The sequence below is a fragment of the Vanellus vanellus genome (genome assembly GCF_965231255.1).
Source record: "Vanellus vanellus genome assembly, chromosome: 8".
In the NCBI taxonomy this organism is placed as follows: domain Eukaryota; kingdom Metazoa; phylum Chordata; class Aves; order Charadriiformes; family Charadriidae; genus Vanellus; species Vanellus vanellus.
This window is the reverse complement of record NC_138913.1, coordinates 699,213-719,894: the sequence shown is the minus strand read 5'-3', so window position 1 is coordinate 719,894 and position 20,682 is coordinate 699,213. Positions and strand designations below refer to the sequence as shown.

Here is a 20,682-nt window from a genome sequence, read left to right as displayed (position 1 = left end):
TTTACTACTTTCTACAATAGATGTAAAAGTTATCAAACAATAATCTGAAATTTTACTTAGCAGAACCCAAAAAACAAACCACAAAACCTTGATGGATCATTTCTCCTAAATGATGTTTACAGTACGTAGAACTGAAGAATTCACTCACAACAGCAAAGAGCTGTTTTATTCTGATAAACCAAATGTCAAGTAGTAAAGAAAAAACACACCAAGAAAGCATGAAGCTTTTGTATCAAATATACACATAGACACAATTCTCGTAAGTAAGAATAAAATCCATTTTCTACAGATTATGAAGTGAGAGGAGAATGTAGCCATTACCTCTTGGTTATCTTTATTCTGATTTGCCCAGAAAATCTTATGGTAAAGTGTCTCCATTGAATTGCTGGAGTCTGATCTGTCAAAACAATGCCGATCCAACACCTCTAAGGTGTGCAAAACTCGGCTGATGGTCACCCCTAGAGATGGGAGTTAGAGGAGGGGAAAAGAAAAAAAAAGTTTTTACACAGGAAGACATTGTATTACATCCATCTGTCAAATTTATTGCTAGAATTAATCATGGTGCAACAGGATTATACTCAAAGAACAGACGTAAACCCTAAAGCTCCCAACGTTTGTTTCATTTTGCGTTGTCTTACCTGCAGTTGATTCTTGGCACTTGTCAAAAGACCACCGCACCTCCACAGCACGACCTCTTTGTTTTATCTGCTGTTCTACTTCATAAATCTTTGCCCGAACCTGTACAAAAGATAGTTGCTAATTAGCTAGTGATGGGAAGACTCAATTTGCATTTCAAGCTTGTGACAGCTTTCTCAGCAGGAGCAAGGTACCCTATGGTGTTCCACAACACCCCCTACATTTGGGAACAACAAAGTGAAGTATGTCCTGTTCAAATGTTTTTGTCTGTTATGAATCATCTTGTACAATAAAACATCTTTTCCTTACATTCAACCCAGCAAAAGTTAACGTTCGCGTGTCTGAAAAGTCACATCTCACAATACGGTACACCAAGCTTCCTCTTGTTTGCCATTTTACATCTTAAAGTCATTTGAGTTTAGTAACAGAAAACATCTGAACGTAAATAAAATTCCTGACATTTTCACAAAACCAGTACCTTAATGAAGTACAAAGTAAGCTCATCAAAAACTAGCACAACACTCTTGAAACTAGACCTACAGAAATACCTGAACTCGGTTGTACGTGGCATTAAAAGTAGATCTTAATAGATCTTTGGGATATAAAATAGATCTTAATAATCTGACAATGAAAAAAGCTTACCTGTTGATTAAACGCTGAATTTCCACCTGGCATAGGTAAACTAGATGGAGCAACTTGAAGTAAATCCAGAGGTGAGCCTGGATTAACGTTCTTATTTTCATTTGTGGAATAATTCCACACCAAGGCACTTGGGCAACAAAGAGTTACAGTCTGCAAGCAATAGTACAAAACAGAAGTAATTTCTTTCTCTAAACCTGTGTGATAGACAATACCAACAATAAGAGAGTCCACGAGACCAGAATCACTTTTGGTCTAACTACTATAGTGAAAGAAAAAAGACAGGCCTATGCTCAATTACTTTAAAACATCCATTTGAGAATATTCAACTACTATGTTATTTTCCTTCTTCATTATTAAAAAAAAAAATATTTAAATATACACATGTTCAATTTCCATTTGTATTGCTTTCATAATGCCCCCAAAGAACATCACCAAAGGTTAATTTCAGTCAGATCCTTTCTGTGAAACGTGAATGGGCTTTAGAAAAAGAAGTCATTTTTGTGTTCAGCCTACAGAAAGAAGCTACACGTGAAAAATTAAAATCTAAGAAATTAATTAAACTCAACTCTTCTGTCAAGATTTTAAAGCACAAAAGAGTCATTGAAATGCACCATGAACCTAAGACTTACCAAAAGAAAGAATTTGCACTGACAGGCTTCAAAACAGCCATTTTACATCAGCTTGTCAGCAGGTACCTATTACCCTGTAGCATTTGGTATCATACAGAGCAAAAGCAAAATGCTTTGGTGTTTTGGGGTCAGACCTTAGATATTCTCTAAAATGATGGAAGTCAATTAATCTTATAGATGTTTATTTTTGAGACTGCTGGATTACTTGTTGGGAAGCTCCCCTCGTCCAGATCTGGATGACATGCAGCACCTTAGCAAAACCGTTGCCTGGAGAAATGCTCCTCTGAAAAGACGGAGAGCTTGACTGAATCCAGGCTGCGCTCTGGACCTGCTTGGTGGCCCAAGAAAAAGGGGTAGAAGAAAGCAGACACACACACACACACACACACACACAAACCCAAATAGTACAGGAAGAGCAGAAAGATAACCAGTTGTGGTGCTCATAGAGAAAAGCTGTGAAGCTGCCAGAGTACACAAGCACACCCCAGCAGCTCAGGATGGAGACAAACGCTGACGTTCCCAGGACAGATCCGTGTTTAAGAGTAAAAAAGTCACAGCATGCTGAGAGCCAGGTGGGATCTAACTTCCTGACTCGCGCATCCTCACCAGAAAAGGGATATGGATGCTCTCTCACTTTTTTTACCTCAGATAGCCCAACTGAGCCTCCCCTGCGTACAACCCAGCCTGCCTCCGGGCGCTGAACCTCCCATACTGCCACGACTGTGGGAAAGCAGCAGCCCTGGAGAAGGAGCTGCGTACCACAAGAAAGTGCTCTTTTACTGTGGGGATGGTCCAGCACTGGAATAGGTTGTCCAGAGAGGTGGTGGAGATGTTAAAAATCCAGCTGGACGTGGTCCTGGGGAACCTGCTCTAGCTGACCCTGCCTAAGTGGGGGGGTGGATGACATCGTCTGAAGAGGTCCTTACCAACCTCACCCATTCTGTGATCCCGCGAGCATCAACACACTCCTGGTACCACCACCAGGGCATCTCTGTGCAACCCCCAGAGACAGACAACTGAAGAGGCAACAGCAGGAGGGTTTGAGGAAGTCTCACCAGGTCGGCACTTAGGAAGGCAAAAAACCACAGCTCATCATACAAGTCCTTTTTTAGAAAATAATTACTCTCTTGACAATCCTGCTATTGCCAAGCAACAAGCGCAAGTGAACAGTCTCTTCTGTTCCACAGTTTTAAAAACTGTGGAAGTTGATAAGGCAATATAAATGGCTCGTAATTCTGGCAAAACCAAAATGAAGTGGCCTGCAGTGGCACCAAGCATCAGTGATGAGCTGGAAGAAGCAATGAAATCCCCAAAGGTTGGAGCTTGCGGGAGTCAGTATGGTGCTGTCTTCTGTCCAGCGGCAGTCAGCAGACAGTCGGGGTCTGCGCAGGTTCCCTGGTGATGCGAACGTGATGAGATGCGTAGAGCATTACTGCAACCAGCAACACTCCATCACAGAGGGAAGGCTTGGCCTTTCCTGGCAGCAGAGTCACTCCTTCCCGCAGCAAAGGTGAGGACAGACACACAGACAGCAAAAGTTTCTCCAGGTGGTTCCAGCATCACGTCTCAGCCGGTGTGGAGAATCCACCCTCCTGCTCCCCCCAGACCCACTCAGTCCTCATGCTTTAATGGACATGGGTGCATTTCAAACCATAACTACCATATCTTGTCACACCGAAAAAACACTCTGTTTTCCAATAAACTGAATGGTTATGCCCTTGAAAACAAATAGCAACAGAACATACCTGCAGCATACAACTAAGTCCATACACCAGTGGACGGTGTTGAGGGCAGGAGAGGAAGTCGGAGCAGGCCAGCTGTACCGGGCTCACCACGGGCCCGGGGGCAGTCGGACTTGCGGCTGCCAGAGGAGGGTTACTCGGTCCAATTATCATATGGGGAGAGTGTGCAGCTACAAGGTTAGGGCCATCGCTTAGCAATAAAGATAGGCGTCTGGCACAAAAATAAGCAAGGCGACGGGATAGGTAAGCTGACTGAACAAACTCTTCTGAATACTGAAATTTAAAAACAACGCATAGTTTACTACACAGCCTACCCCCTGTATTCATCTTCTTTAACAATCTAACATTCAACGTGCATGAACTAGAAGGGATAACCTCCAATATTTGAGTCCAGAAGTTAAAAAGGAAAAGAGCAGCTCAAATCCGAATTTATACTTCTGTCTCTTAAAAATTTCATCTGATCTCCAGGACCAGTTACAGTAACAGAATCCTTCCACCAATTCAGATTAAGGATCATAAAGCATCAACATTTTAAAGGTGTTTATAAATTCCAAACATGCACCATGCAATACATTTCCCTAAATGTCCTAAGTAAAAATTTTTATATATATTTTACCGCCACAAATATTAAAATCATGTAACACGTATGAATCACACTTATATTGATTTTGGCTTTAAAACATGCATGTACCTGCAACATTAGCGGCAACAACAGCTTAAGAAGATCATCATCAGTGGGCCTGATTTTTTCCAAAACATCCAGTATCCACGTCAAATACTCGTGTCTCTCGAGCATTCCTTCCTTAAAGGATTTAAAATAATACATCACATATTGACTGGGAGCACAAAACAAGCAGGTGTGTAATTATAAGTTTTATTTCAATTCCGGTTTACCTCTCGTCACCCATGTCAGCACAGAGCTACCAAGACCCTCAGCCCCCGCCACACATGCAGGCACCAGCCACCATCACGGCAGCCCTGTGGATGGGGAAGCAATTGCGCACAGCACCAACGATCTCTGCAGCTCAAATTCAGCAGGCCGCCTGATTTACTGCTGACAGACAGACTCCCTCCCAGCAACCCTTCTGCTATTTCTATCCTTAGGTAGAAAGAACCAGAGAGTTATTCTGGGCTAGAGCTGCATGGAACTGAACAGCCGGGCCACCACTCCAACACCCAAAGCTTCATGCGCCACAGTGACCTCAGCCTGATCCATAATCAGTAAAAACACCCTTAAAAGATGGGGTAATACGGAAGAGACAGAATAGTCGAGTACACTGCTGCCATCGCAATCAAGCACACTAAGCAAATCAAAGCTTTTTCAGCTAGCAAATCTTAAGTGAATTAGCATTTACAATTTATGCAAGTCTTATGACAAAAGCTACCAGTAAGTTTTAAAATTGAACTTTCCAAGAATGGTAACCTCAAAAAAAAAAAAAAAAATCCATGCACTTCTTGAAGTATTACCTGAAACATATAAAATGACAATTTTTCATTATATTCCCACTGCTTCAGGGCTTGTTCCATCTCTTGAGGCATCACTACAGAGCTGTTGCCTTGGCTGGAAGTCACATGATAAAACTCTGCAACCTTTGCCAGCTGCTCTCGAAGGTATCTGGTTATAATTTGAGTCCATTCTACAAAATAAGTTTACAATTAGAGCTCTTCAGGTGATGAAAGCTTTCTTTCACAGTGAGAACTGAAGCAAACTTATATCGCCTTTGTCGTCAAGAATACTCCTCCAAAACATTAACCCACAGTGCATAACACAGCGCTATTGTGAATTAATGGGCATCTTACGTGCCATGCCTCTCCTGTGCATTGGTCTCAAAGCACACGCTGTCAAGTGGGCAAGTAGCCTGCTAGCTTAGTGTGACGTAAAAAGCACTGACACAAGGTATGCCTTTAGGGAATCACCTGTCTCTTTCATCAGATTTCAGCATTCAGCCACAAAACAGCCTTGAAATAGGTAAAATAAATATATTTCATTACTTCCTTCCATCTGGACCTTTACTCTCCCCTTCCTTCCCCCTCCAAATATAGCCAACATAGAAGTCAACGGGACTTTGCACAAGCAAGGGGATATAAAACTGTTCTTTCTATAATCACTCTGAAACAGACAACTCCTCCAGATTTTTACTCCGACAAGAATGCAAAAGCTCAGGAGCAGTTTCTTAGGTCAGAGTGACCGGCACAGTGCAGAGGTCTGCCAGTAAGACTGATTATCTTTCCTTTGTCCTAGATAAGTCAGTTGGTTGGACTCAGATAAGTCAGTTCAGCAAACACACAAATGTAAAAATTTCCATTTTTTTCTCTCTGCTTCAGCAGTGATTCTGTATTTAGTATAGCTTGGAGAAATTAGTGAACAAAAGTAAACTTGCTTGGTCATATACATAAAGGTTTGGGAAAAGAGGCCTTGTAAGGAAGGCATTCTCTTAACAGTAACTGGAACAACCGAGGATATTTGTTAATATCTCAGAGACAAACATCTGACAGAGCTGTATTTAATCAGCATGCAGCATATTTTAGAAGAGCACACTTTTATGAATACATAATGCAGTTGCTTTGACAACCTCAGCCTGTTTACTGTCAGAGTTACAGGAACTACCACTCTCAAACACAACTATTTTTGCTGTTTACTACCCACCTCAGACTTCAGCTAGCATGTTCATTCTTTCTTCCCTTTGCATTTGTAATTGACAGTTCTGTCAACATATACAGGCTATACGTTGAATGCTTTGCCACCCAAATCCACTGAAATTGCTGTACGAAGCTAGCAGGTTTTAGCGTTTTCATAGAGCAGGTTAACTACATTCACCTCAAACATTCGCTCATTTTTGGAAAAACAATTCCAAATCCAGTACTTCAAACTTATTTCATGTGACAGCATGAAGGAATAATCTTCCCAAAGCAATTACCAATATCTCTGTGCCACTGAGTTAGAAACAATGCAACTGCCTTTCTGTTACCTGAGGCACAGATATAAAACATTTTGGGAACTGTCAAAGGCTGCTCAGTAACACACAGCAAACTACTTCCCAAAAAGCTCTCAGCACCCTTTGCAAAACAGGGAATTTGCACAGAGGACATAATCCCCAGTAATCTGCCTCAGAATACTCGCTGATAAAAGTCACGGCCACCTCACGAGGACCACAGACATTCCTACTGGCTTCGTTCATCCTCGCTGTGAAGCGGGTGCCACCATGGTGCCAGCCCGAAGCAGAGCCAGAGCTGGAGTACCTGCCTACCCCACAACGCACACCACTGCCCTGCGCCTTCCCAGTAAGCATAAACACCTTTCATTTTAAAGAGCTACTACTCCCAGCCAGAGCAAACTAGGTCTAGATCAATTTATCACAACAGAGCAGACAACCTTAGCTTTCCTCACCTCCTCCTTACTGCCCTTTCTCCCCCACTCCCAGTGTTTGTTTCAACTACACCCTAAGGAGTACACCCCAGTCTTGGTGCACAGCATCCCCATTTTAGTCCTCCCAGGAGAGCCACAGATGCTCTCCTATCACTAGCAGATAGATTAGGAAAGCAATCAGCCTGCTCTCACTGCCTACTCCGAGCATCCTGCTGGGGTCTACCCCCAAAAATGCGTACATCATTCAAGAAAAAAGGGGAGACAACCTGGGAGTCTGGAGAGGGGCTGTTTCAGCATCCCGTGGTGCAAAGAACAGAAGAGGGATTTGAGAGAAGGAAAGAGCGCGTTACCCAGCCCCGGTCAGCAGTGCCAAAACAGCTCAAAGGAGCCTCAATCCATCCCACGTCGGAAGGAGGAGTGAGGAACTGTGCTAATCTCCCACCATGATAGCACTGACCTCACTACGGAGAAGCTAACCCCAGCACAGCAGCCACCCAGAGTTCATACACCAATGGAAGCACCAACCTGACTTGGTATCTGCGCAGCTGTCTCTTTTCCCTCTTGCGAGCCACACACATTGCCTCCCCCTTACTCTCTCTCTCTACAAGTCAGAGTGATTTTTTAAAATATTTTTAAAACTATAACCAAAGAACAAACATAGGATGTTTGCTAGAAAATAGAAAATAAACTTTTGGGGCTTTAACTAGGAACTCCACAGAGTTTTGGGGCTTTAACTAGGAGCTCTACAGAGAGACTTAGATAGATTGGATCATTGGGCCAACATCAATGGTATGAGTTTCAACAAGGGCAAGTGCCGGGTCCTGCACTTGGGCCACAATAACCCCATGCAGCGCTACAGGCCTGGGGAGGTGTGGCTGGAAAGCTGCCTGGCAGAAAGAGACCTGGGGGTTCTCATTGACAAGCGGCTGAATATGAGCCGGCAGTGTGCCCAGGTGGCCAAGAAAGCCAACGGCATCCTGGCTTGTATTAGAAATAGTGTGGCCAGCAGAAGTAGGGAGGTGATTGTGCCCCTGTACTCAGCACTGGTGAGGCCACACCTTGAGTATTGTGTCCAGTTTGGGGCACCTCAATACAAGAGAGATATGGAGGTGCTGGAGCGAGTGCAGAGGAGGGCAACGAAGCTGGTGAAGGGCCTCGCAGGCAAATCCTATGAAGAGCGGCTGAAGGAGCTGGGACTGTTTAGTTTGAGGAGGAGGAGGCTGAGGGGAGACCTCATCACTCTCTACAACTATTTGAAAGGGCACTGTAGAGAGGTTGGTGCTGGTCTCTTCTCACAGGTAATTAATGACAGAACAAGAAGTAGACATTTCTCACAGCAGTACAGAGATGTTGCTAAACAGCAGTGAAACTGTCTGTTCCAAGCACAGTTATTTTGAGGACAGAGAAAATGTTCATTCCAGACAGCAGAAGAGCTGTAGGTAGTGTATGTAAATTGAGAGAGTAAAACTACAACTTTGACAATAGTTAAAGTACCTTTAAACACCTTAAAGGTGGTCACTGCTCGGCCCGCTGGCTTGGTGCCAGATAGCATCATTTAAGGCTAATATTTAAAATAAATACATTGCCACCTATGATCTAATAAATAAGCTTTGAAATTCACACTTCATCCCAGGCTTTCTAAATTAGCAGTTCTGTTCATTCCCTGTTAACATTTATCTTAGTACAGCCTTTGCCACTCCTGCCGACCCCACAGAGAGCAGTGCCAGTGGTGAAGTCGCAGCACAGTCATCTCCTCAGATGCTGCCCCTGGAGATTTAGGGAGGAATCAGCTGGGAGGAGAAGCAGCCAACAGGGCAGTATTTATGCTGCACGGCTCTTTGTACTCTTTGACACACATTTCTAAGCAAAACTGATTTAAAAGAATTTTTATTCCCCTTCCCACTAGAAAGATTCCTCTCCAGATGCCTAGTAACACCAAAGCCAGGAACAAGAGGAGCAGGCCTCTTCAGCTATTATTATGCATTTAGACATTAGAGATGTTTATTTACCAATATTTGGGTCAGTGGCCTGGCGTTTCTTGATTTTAGCTTCAGAAATAGCAGCGTAGTAGGCACATGTCATTTTGATCAGCCATGCCGCTCGCAGCAGTGGCACAGAGTATTTTGCTAAGTAAGCAAAAACATCTTCTTTTTTACTGAGAATAGGAACCTGAAATGAAACAGGAAGCAAGTTATAGCACACAGTCCAAACAGCAGCTGGCACCTGCAGGTTAGCCCAGGCCTCCTCTGCTCAACCCCACACTCCCTGGAGAGCAGCAGACCTCTTCATCAACCTGGGAACCCACTACACTGACACACCTAATGTCTAGGCACATAGAAACCACAAGACTTGACAAGAAAGAGATACTGCCCCACACTTCCCCCAGGTTTCATCAGGAGCATCCCTCCCCGGCTCAGAGATGCCTACAGGGCTACTAATAAACTTCTCGACACAGCCAAAGACATCCAAAGCGCAGAAGCAGTCCTGCAAGCTGATCCTCAGAACTGCTGGAAAACAGAGCTATATCAAGGTTTTGGGCAAGGGTTCAATTACACAGACACTGCCAGCTACCTGGGTGCCCCTGGTTCAGAGGAGTCCGTAATAACCAGAGCACACCAGGGAAACAGCCTGGCCAGCTAATATCGCCTGCACTGGCCAGGCATACAACAGGGCTGGTCCCACAAGACTTCCAGGTAAAGACTCGCCCTATTTAGTCACAGCAATCCTCACACCTTTCTGCATAAAAGCAGAATAATTTTAAAATGCATTTTTACAGCAACATATATGAGAACAAGACATTTCAGACCCATTGGAGACACATGCTACACTTACTATCACCTACCAAAAAATCCTCATTACTCCTTCAGGCCTACTCAACCTTTCTAACAGAGTGTTGGGAGAACAGAGGTGCACCAATGCCAAAGAGAGCAGCAAACAAAGCACTGACCCTCTCCCCTAATGCTCTTCAATGATCAGTCTAGGGGCTCTACAGCATCAGTTTCAGTGTTCTTAACGTGCTTGTTATCAGCAGGTTTAGAAATCTGGTTATTTAAAAAAAAAACACTTTTAAATAATGAAAGAAATCTCTGTAGCACTTCTAGTCACAAAGTTAACCTCTCAGAAAGTTAGAGGGAAACTAAAGGTACTGGCATGCTTGCCACAGCAGAGCTCTTGTTTTTCTGGTGGCTCTATTGGCAGCAAAGCAGAACACATTCTTCACCAGCCGCACAGCAACACACCAAAAACTGATGAGAGTTGTACCTTCTGTTATTTTGATCCATTTGTGCTCAATAGCCTTCAAACAAGAGTTCCCCATTTCAGTTTAACTTATACTCAGAATAACTCCCAGACACTGTAACATTAGATGCTTTTACACAGAGCTTCAGGAAGGAAAGGCATGAATAACAGCACCTTTGTTACTGTGTTCTAGACACCACCTTCGATGAGTTTTGATGACCACTTCAAATTTATCTTGTACTGCTGTTCTTAACAGCACGCAGTATCCAAAGCGATAGCTCAGAATTGCCTTTTCCAGTTATGCAAAGACTGCCACAAAGCAGCAAGAATTCTTCTCCTTAATTGGAAACTTAATAAAGAATGCAACTAATAAGACTGTTGAACAAAGATTGTTAATACAAATTTAAATGTGAAGAGCATGCAAAGGGGTTGGAGTTAGCAGGCAGGTTCTTTTAAGAATGCATTGACTTCCTAGACGATTACCTCCTTGCCAGACACGAGAATTTCTGTAAACTGTTCCTTTGCTTGAGAAAGGCCCTTGAAGTGAAGCTTACAGGCAAAGAATCTGGCTGTCAATAAGAGAAACATCCTTGAGCTGAAATACAGTCATTCAAAGGAACTTTTTACCAGCTAGATCAGAAGTTTCTCTTTGCCCAGGTACCCTCCTCCTTGCAGGGAGGGAACACACTGCACAGCAGCGGCTGCCTCCAGCACCACTCCACATACAGCACATTCAGAAATACTGCCCTATTCTTATAGCCCAATTAAGTACAATTCAATATCCAAGAAACAGAGGAAGGAGTATTTTGATACCTTTTTTGCTAAAAGAGTCAGTGGTTTACTTCCTGCTAAATCTGTGAACCAGTTGTGAATTGCACTCTGAGACCGAGCAGTAACCAGCCAGTAGTTGTCTTTGGCATTTACTTGTGGTTTCTTCTTTCCTGTGTCCTGGAAAGTGTTAAGTTTTAGCTTTTCCGCTAGTATGCTGCTAAAGTAAGCGCCAATCTGGTGGGATAAAAAGGCAAAACATATATGACAACCCAGTAAGTAAGCATCTATCGTACATTAATGCACAAAGGATTCCCATCTGAATAGGTACAGTCATCACTCTAGTCCAGGTTATCAACCTAATAAGATTACACTTTAATTCCCTGCAGCTAGGAGATGGGGATTCATGATATTACGCACCCGTGCAACTCCTCTGCATTATCACTGCAAAAGCTGCAGGTCAGCAAAACCAACCCAAAGATGCCCAGGGCCCAGGGACACCAGAGATGCAGCTGCCATTCACGACGGGTCACTGTGAATGCCCCGAGCCACATCCTACCAGCAGATGAGTGTCTCAGATTTAGGATCCAGTTCAGTGCATTCTAAGAGCGCCTCAGGACACTCCTCCCCTCCTACACTTTACCATAGCATAAAGTGCATAAATACGCGCTTTTCACTTCTATTTAGAACAAACTACACTGTCACGAGAACCGCATTCATTGTCTTGCTGTCATCAGTTACAGCAGGCAAAACTTCAAAGATTCAGGTAAGCCAGGAAGTGTTCTGACTTCTGTTCAAAACTCCTCTGCTACCAGTTGATACCTCCAGAACAAAAAGCTTTGTCAGATTTGCTTCCCCAGTACTTTCAATCCCAAAACAGCAGAAAAAAGCCCAGAGGTTTTACTTCCCACGTAAGCTAATTTACTTCTCAAAATTACTGTAATAGAAATGAATTTTTAGGCCTGACAGTAAGAATAAAATGTCTGATTTTCTAATAAATATATTCATAGTTGGGTAATTTGAAATCTATGAAAAGCTTTTAGGAGATTATTTTGGTAATTCAATACTTAAATCTTCCGAATAACCATAAGCACTTCCTTACGAATTTCTGTTTTACATCTCAAACTGTTATATTCCACGGTCAAAACAGGACTAATTAAAATGTAAGACAGAAAGTGCTCGCAGGTAGCAATTCCAGAAAGCAAAATCAGAAGAACGTAACAGGAAAACCTTTAACATTTCAACAATAGCAACCTTGTCATTTACTTGTATCTCTTCTTCCACTAAAATAAAAGAGCATCACTCTATAAGTAAATTGACGTTTTGCAATAAGCTGTATCAAGTTATATATTTTACAAGTCAAACAGCAGAAAATTACTTTGTCTGAAAATGTTTTTATAAGCTCCTTGATAACATTCTCCTTCAAAATTGTTTTCTCCTGCTTTCCCAACAGGAAAAAAAAAAAAAAAAAAAAAAAGTGTACATGAATCCAGACAGATCCCTCAAAGAAATACAGGATGGGGTTTTTTTCTAAACAGCTACTATTTTCCATTTGGAGGATAGTAACTAATGTTTTAGTGATTTTTATTGCTCTTTTGCATCTCACACTTCTTTGACTCTCAAAAAAAACACAGTAGAGCTACTAAAAAATCCAAAAATATCTTTTCAAGAGACCTGGACCACAATGACCAGTTTCTCCTGGCAGAAAACAGCCTGGTGAAAGAGACACAAGACCAAAGCAAGTCAAAGATGTGTAAACACTAGGGACTTTCAGGGAAGGAGTCACTACTGTCTTTGTCAGTGAAGCGAATAAAAGAACAAGAGCAAAAATTCATATCTCTTCCACAATGAAGTGTGCTAGTTACACTTTGTTCTTGGCATCCATGTTTTCCTCTGAAGACTGATAAGACGAGGTCGCAGAAACACAGCTCAGCATTCTTATATTAGTTCTGTAATTAACTTTAATACAAAGACTTCCAACTGGAAAGCAAAGCAGTCAAGAATCAAATACAACCACTGCCAGCTTGGTTCCAATTTCAAGGAGTATACTCAGATCGAAAAGCCCCGTCTTACCTTTGAGGCATTAATGACAATATTTCTAGCAGATCCATGCTCATCTCCAGAGAAGGCAGGTTGATTACTGAAGCCTTGCTTTACGTTCACTGCAGTAAGTTCATCCTGCAAAGAGTGTTTTAAGGGCAAAAAATAAAATGACAATTTAAGAAGCCACATTATTCTGAGAAGCATTTTATAAAGAAAATTTATGTATTTGCTAGCACGTCACACTCTACATTCACCTGAACCCTCAAAGCACTTTGCACATCCACGGGATTTCCGTGAAGGGGAACACGATGCCACTCCTACCCCCCAGTCTCCATTAGTGTTCACCTTACTACAGGCTTCAAAGCCGTAACTTGCTAAGGATGCCACTTGTCTTGCTGCAAGAGGATTGCTGCCCATGAGAAGGTTAGCAGGAAACAAGGCCGTGGCAGCCTTCGTAAAACCTGTAGTGCTCTCCAGCACCCAGCCCTAAGTCTTCCTCATGGAAGTGGTGCCAGCCACCAGCCGCCCTGACCAGCGGAGGGAGAGCAGCGCATCCTCCTCTCCAGATACACTGAGATCACTGGAACCACCTGCATCGCTCCACAACAGAAAGCTGCACATCCCTCGTTACCCCCACGCCCCAACATGTCCCTTCCCCCAGCACAGAACAATCTTTGCATCGTTGTTTTCTTGAAGTTTAAAACATTACTATTTCAGTTTGTGGCCTCACAACAACAGTTTGAGAATGTCTACTGAAATAGGAAACAGACCACCTCCAGCAGAAACCATTTCAAGTAAATGTCTGTCCCTGTCGCAACTAAACCCACTTCTGCTGGATTTACTTTCATAGTGGAATTATTACTACTCTCCTACCACACTACCAACACACCTTCATTTTGCTGCATGTGGGTATTTAAGCAGGCTTAGCTGGGTCATATTCGCAGCAAGAGCACACAACAGACATAAGTGGGGTCAGTAGCATTAGCCACAAACATGTAACCAAGTCTTCACAAATGCAGAATGTAACTCCCTAAGCATGTCCCACCTTCACCCCATCCTGCCCTGTCTTCACTCTGTATCCTCACCGAAGTCCATGTTCTTCCACGGAGGCTGTGCAGTTTATTCCCTTATTCAGGATCACATGCCTGTCAGACTGAGGTTCGCTACGCCAGATGAATGGGAACATGGCTTGCTTGTTTCCCCCAACCAATCAGTTACTTGCCACCAAAGGTACTTGACACAAGCTCAAGTGGTCCACAGACCACTGGTAGCAAGCAAGATATCGGAACAATCCCCAAGATGATGCTGAACTAACCTATGAAAACAAAGAGCGACTGCTGTGCCAAGCAAATAAAATAGGAGAAAATAAAGTTAAGAATGCCATATTTTACTAGAAGATTTTGTTACTAGTTTTGGGCAACATCTCTCCCCCAAAACCACCAACCCAGAAGCTTCCATTCAGCTTATTCTCTTACGCTTCGCAATGCATTTTGCTTTTCAGTATTTTTGCAAAGTTTGGGAGTAACACAGAAGACAGTAATGTATTTAGAAGACATCTAAGCTCTCTAGGGCTTATGAAGTTAGCAAGCCTCATCTGAATTTTAAATGAAATCAACAAGAAGTGCTGGAACACTCCTCCACCCACACTAACCCCAAGACAGCCTTGAAAACACAGATAAAGGCAGAGATGAAAGTGATCAAGGATATTATAAGCAAATAAATAAAAGGTAAATGGCAAACAGATGGAGATATATGTTACTATTAGTGCCATTTCCACAGATGACCCCAGTTCTGTTGTCTTTAAACTTCTCCTCCTTTGAAAAAAGCTGTCTAGATATCATTTAGCTGAAAATAACCGAGAACCGTATGTTGTATTGCTATATCTACCACCACTGTAGGAACAAGCTGCGGACGGACTGACAACACAAATACATCAGTGTTTTGGTTTTGTCTGGCTCAGATTATTAGCTCAGATTTCTCCCTGCCTCCAGCAGCAGTTCAGAAATTTTAAACACGGAACATAGGACAGTTGCATAACCGAACACCAACTAGAAATGAAAAGACATGTCATCTGTGAACACAATGCACAGAGATACCTTTACAAACAAATTAACAATAAAATGGATGTTCACAGGGGCTCTTGTTACATCTCACTGACACCAGCTCCATTAACAGCTCAGGGTCATTTTCTAAGAGCACAGCTGTCCCCAGGCAGAGGGGAAAGTTTCCTGGCCATCAGCACAGCACAATCCTGCATGTCCCTGAGTTAAACATCCTTTCCCGTGGCTTGGTTTGCAAGCCCTGCCCGACTGACAGGCACAGGAGCACCGCACGCTGCTGTCACTAAGAGACGCGCTCTGCGCCGCAACGCGCCGGATCCTCTGGGCTCCTGCAGGGATGTCAAGCTTCCTTTCAAAATGTCAAGCAGGGCCCCAAGCGAGCCCAATCAAGGATTAAAACCCATTTACAATTTTAAACAGCCAAATGAACATTCAGGCCCAAATTGCATTAATTCGCTTCAGAAAGAATTTTCATTTTTTCGTGTGGAATAGACCCACCGATACACCTGCAGCACTCGGTTTGTGAACACAACACGTACAGCTGGATATTTTTACAGAAAGCAAGCCCACCAAGTTCAGGTCGACGTTCACAGGAGCTAAGCATCGCCAGCTCTGCAAGAAGTCAGACCCCAACTTAAGTTTGTGAGCGCTCACTCCATCGCAGCTGTGACTCCTGCACAGCGTGTTCAGAGGAGGCCACCTGCAGCACTCACCCAGCCGGCTGCAGCCAGGGCACTCCATCTACACTGAGAACAAATGAACCCACTGTTAGGATCAAGCATTGAGGCGTTATTGTTGGGTGTTCTGGACTGTATAATTCCATATTAACTTGCTTTTAATGAATAGGCACAAGCTCTTTCAACTTCAGCATTCTCCTGCTTCTTTATTACTGCAGCTACACTTGCTTACTGCAGCACCAGGCCACTATGAGAAAAGCAGAAAGCTAATGATGTATGAAGGTTTGGAAAAACTAGGAACTGGCCGGTTTATTCTGACCTTTAAGCTAAGCAAAGTATAGAGCTATACTGGCACCATTTGACAGTCAAAACCAAGGAATTTTTGAAAGACTTTCTTTTTCTCCCTAACATCAAAAATTTCCTTCTAAAGAGGAATTTAAAACAAGTTCATATTAATCTCATGAAAGCAACAAAACGGTTCTTTTTAACCAGTCATTACTTTTAGATCCTCTCACATGCTCCATCTTTTGCTTTGTGTCTCTCCATCACAAGAGGGCACCTCCTCTGAGCAGCTTGGAGCAGCCGCAGCGTTAGCCGGGAGACCCAAACCCTCTGCGGGAAGGTCCAGGATTTCAACCTGTGGTGTAGCTGCTCAGCATACGCCTTCCACTCACGATTAGCTTCTGCTACCTTGGGCTTGGTTTGGACAACGAGATCAAAAAATAACCCCCTAAAAGAGACAGTATAAAATACTGTGTCGGTTATAGGTTACTAAACAAGCTGTATTTTGTGATGAAAAGAGGAATAACAAGATTCAGAGGAGCACTGTCCACTCCAAATCAATGGCTCAGAGGTCACAAACAAGGATTAGCCATACCCAACAGCCAACCACACACAGAAGCAACTTTTGCTGGAGACTAGGAAGAGGACATACTGGCCATGTTACAAACAGATACTGAGAGCAAGAAGGAAGACTGGTCTTTCAAAAGATGCGTCTATTCCCAACCGGCACAAGGGGGATGATACTGGAGAGGCCTCTCTGACAGAAATTTCAACTTCTTTACCCATCCTACAGGTGAGAAGGTGGTCTGGGCTACTGGCAAGCATAGATGTCAGAGAATTGAGCCTTGGAAGGGTCAAACCCTGTGCACTATGTGTGGAGAAGGTGGTGAAATTTCTTCTGTCTGAAGGCTATTTCTCAGCATAAAATTACATCAACTGAGCTTTTTTGTGCTTTGAAACTGAATTCAATTGAAGTTAAAAACATTACTGACAGGTAAAATCATGAGGTTGTGGCCCTGATGATACGGTACATTCAGTGTTTGTACCTTTGGCTTGTAACAAACACAATTTACATTATATTTTATCCATTTTAGAGAGATAGTAATGATTTAGAGCACAGGAAGTGTTAGAAAAAAAAGTTGCTTCCAATTCCTGCCTTCAGATGCTCCTGCCAGGGCATGATTTCCAAACCTTCCTTTTGCTCCACAATCAGCAGCAGGGATGGCTGACCATACAGAGAAACTACATGCAAAGCGCTGTCCCACATTAAAAAAAAACACATCACAGAAAGACAAGGAAAGCCAATTCCTCATAATCTTTCTCTCTTACAGCAGTGTCAGGTGTTGAAAGCAGCCCCAGCAGGTAACTGCATTCAAGCCAAAGCTATGTGCTATGCAATTTGAAGACTTCCCTTCTGGTGCCCCATTATTTCTGCAGAGGGCATTCTGCAGGCAGGGCACATGCTCAGGGGCTGAGCCTTACCCCCAAGGTTTCCACAGAGGAACCTTGCAAAGGATGCAGATTTCCACCTGGCGCACAGGTGAAGGGGCTCTGGAGCACGAGAGCCCAGGGTCCCTGGAGGTGGTAGCTCCTAGCAGAGAGGGAAGTGGGAAAGGCACAGGGCAACAGTCGGCAACACCAATGTCACCAGACAGCCCGTTCCCACCTCAACTGGGACCTGCAACTCTGCTTTTGTCTCCTTGGACAGACTTCACCAAAGGCTGGAATGACACAGGACTGTATCCTGTAAACACCCTGTGTGACACACGCTAACACTGCCCACACACACGTGAATGCACTTTCCCCAAGCCACATTTCAATCAATTATGTTACGGCAAATAACAATGAGCCCGTTACAGTTATTTTCTACTTACTAATGCACCCATATAACATATTTTAAATATTAACCATCTGGGCACTCACCACTTCCATTCTTATTGTAACTGGCTGCATATTTATAAATGTGCCTGTAAGAATCAATCCACCACCTTACTAAAAATATGCAACAGTCCAGCACTAAAAATTCATTTCTATCCATTATCATGGCTGCATTCAGAGGCAGTTCTGCAAGCCTGGTCATGATCACACATGAAAAATACACGTTAGAGAAAAATTTCTAGGTACCGTAATCATCAAGTCCATAAGTATGATGAGTGGTGGCATAAAGGTGAAATGACAGAAAGATGCTAGAGGTCAAAAAATTGAGCTGTTTCTCAAAGGATTAGTAAAGGACTTGAATACACATCTTTTATTACATGTTGCCCAAGCCCCTCTCAACCAGCACTGACCAATGGTTTCTCTCTGACCAGCACTTGCCAGCCTACGCGAACCAGATAATACTCATATACAGCCAACAAATTACCCTTAATTAGTCTCCTTTCTGGAAACTTCACAAGAAGACAACAGACTAGGAAGACAGCACAGCACAAAGAATGTTCAATTGCTCAATTTAACTAGAGTTCATCCTCTAGACATATCAGACTGACGACTTCTACGAGTGCCGATTCCCCGGGACAGAAGATGGCCAGGAACACCAGAAGAAAAGGACATCCCAGACCAACCATGGGAGAGACAGGGCATCTGGCACACACAGCTTCGTGTACGAGTCACAACCCAGCACACCAGGCAAATCTCAGAGAGACCCGTTGACTGCTGGGGTAGATCCCAGTCACCAACCGAACCCGAGGCTTCTTCCACCCACCTCTGGAGGGCTGGTGGCCCAGAAACGAGACTGGGAAGCCAGGCCACAGAGCCTACAACCAACCCCATGGCTTTGCTGGACGTGTCAGCCATGTCACAGTGCCCACCCGAAGTATACACTTGCCCCCGGCACCGACCGACAGCAGGTCTCCATGGGTTTGGTTGTGGTACCCAGGAGTAGGACTGCCACAGCCTGACGCGAGAGTACAAGCTACAGCCCCGCTCACCTCTGCCTTCTGCTTTCGCGTACATTTCCTCCCGAAACCCTCCAGCCCTTTCATTCCTCCAACCATGGGTCCCTGCTGTCAGATCAGGAACACAGGTGGGCAGCTGGGCAGCCCACGCTCACTCCAGCTCACCCTCTGGGCAGCCCCTGACCGTCATGGGCAGTGGTGCCCCTCACGGGCCCGTGTCCCCCTCATGGGCCCGTGTCCCTCACAGGCCTGGGTGCCCCTCATGGGTCTGTGTCCCTCATGGGCTGGGGATGTCCATCACAGGTCCAGGTCCCTCAGGGCCAGTGGTACCCCTCACAGGTCCATGACCCTCAAGGCAGGTGGCTGTACCCTGCATAGGTCCATGTTCCTCATGGGCCGAGGGTGGCCCTCACGGGTCCATGTCCCTCACGGGTCTGTGCCCCCCATGGCAGATATCTGTGCCCCTCACTGGTCGGGGGTGCCCCTCACCGGCCAGCTTGTACCCCTCACAGATCCATGTCCCCCATGGCAGGCGGCTGTACCCCTCACGGGTCCACATCCCTCAGAGGCCCACGTCCCTCACGGGCCAGAGGTGCCCCTCACGGGTCCACGTCCCTCACGGGCCCGTGCCCCTCCGCCCCCACCGCCGCCGCGCAGGGCGAGCCCGTGTGCCGGCCGGGCCGCGGGGAGGGCGCGGCGGCCGCGGTGGCGGTGAGCGGGACCGCCGCCCCCGCCTCGCCGCAGAAAATGCAAGTCAGCGGGCGGCTCCGCGGCCGCCCGGCGCCGCTCAAAAGTTTCGGGGGAGGCGCCGGGCCGGGCGGCGAGGGCGGCGGCCCGCCGCGGGCCGGGGTGGGGGGGGGCGGGAGCGGGGCCGGCGGCCGGGGCCCGGCGCGGCCGGTCTCACCTCCTTCTGGCGCGGGTCCTGCGGGTAGACGTCGGGCGGCCCCAGGCGCGGCCGCTTGAGCGGTCTGTGCTCATAGCTGAGGAGCCCGAAGGCGGCCATGATCGCTCATGTTCGCCGGCGCGGCGGGCGGGCGCTGGAGCGGGCTCCGAGCGCCAGGGAGCAGCACTCGGCGGCTCACCCCCCGCCTCACCCCCGCCGCGCCGGGGGCGGGCTGCGCGCCGCGGCGGCGGCGGACGGGCGCGGGGGCGGCGTACCGGCCCGGCCCGCCCCGCTCCGTTCCGTTCCCTCCCGCCGCAGGTGCCGGCCGCGGCCGCCCCCCGGCGATGGCGGGGCCGAGCGGCCCCGGAGGAGGGCCGGGGAGGGCAGCGCTGGCCGGGGAGAAGCGGCGGAGACGGCCCTCCGCGGGGAGCGGAGCCTCCGGCCCCTTCCAGCCGCAGGGACGCGGCACCCGCACCGTCACCCTATCGTCCGTTCCCAGGTTTAACACCATTCAGTTTAGCGGATAAATAATTCACGCCGGGGAAGAGCCGCCCACCCCCCACACCCCGGGGGGCTCGGGCCGTCCCTCCCCTCCCCTCCCGGGGAGCGCTCAGCCGCCGGGAACGAGCCGCCCTGCCCGGCCACGGCGGGGGAGGAGAGGGCAGCAAATCCCCCCCAAGTCTTCCACCCGCCCGTCTCCCCTCGCCCCGCCCCCGCCAGCCTCCGGTGGCCCTTGGGCGAGCCGCCGGCGCAGGGCGAGGGGGACGCGCTGCCCCGCCGCCCCCGGGGCGCTGCCGGCACCAGCGGGGCGGGGGGGAACGG

The 20,682-nt window shown here is 46.1% G+C and overlaps 1 protein-coding gene across 1 annotated transcript in view; it reads right to left on the bottom strand.

The window, feature by feature from the left end:
- The window catches only part of MED12L (mediator complex subunit 12L), a gene marked incomplete at its 5' end in the record, with an annotated part of 152,971 nt that extends 132,991 nt beyond the window's left edge, over positions 1–19,980 (bottom strand). The window contains 10 exons of the mRNA XM_082487471.1: positions 322–458; positions 639–738; positions 1,279–1,428; positions 3,653–3,922; positions 4,341–4,451; positions 5,117–5,286; positions 9,026–9,185; positions 11,067–11,258; positions 13,095–13,199; positions 19,882–19,980. Of these exons, the coding sequence (XP_082343597.1) occupies positions 322–458; positions 639–738; positions 1,279–1,428; positions 3,653–3,922; positions 4,341–4,451; positions 5,117–5,286; positions 9,026–9,185; positions 11,067–11,258; positions 13,095–13,199; positions 19,882–19,980 (1,494 nt within the window). The remainder of the gene's footprint in view (positions 1–321; positions 459–638; positions 739–1,278; positions 1,429–3,652; positions 3,923–4,340; positions 4,452–5,116; positions 5,287–9,025; positions 9,186–11,066; positions 11,259–13,094; positions 13,200–19,881) is intronic.
- Positions 19,981–20,682: the final 702 nt, after the last annotated feature.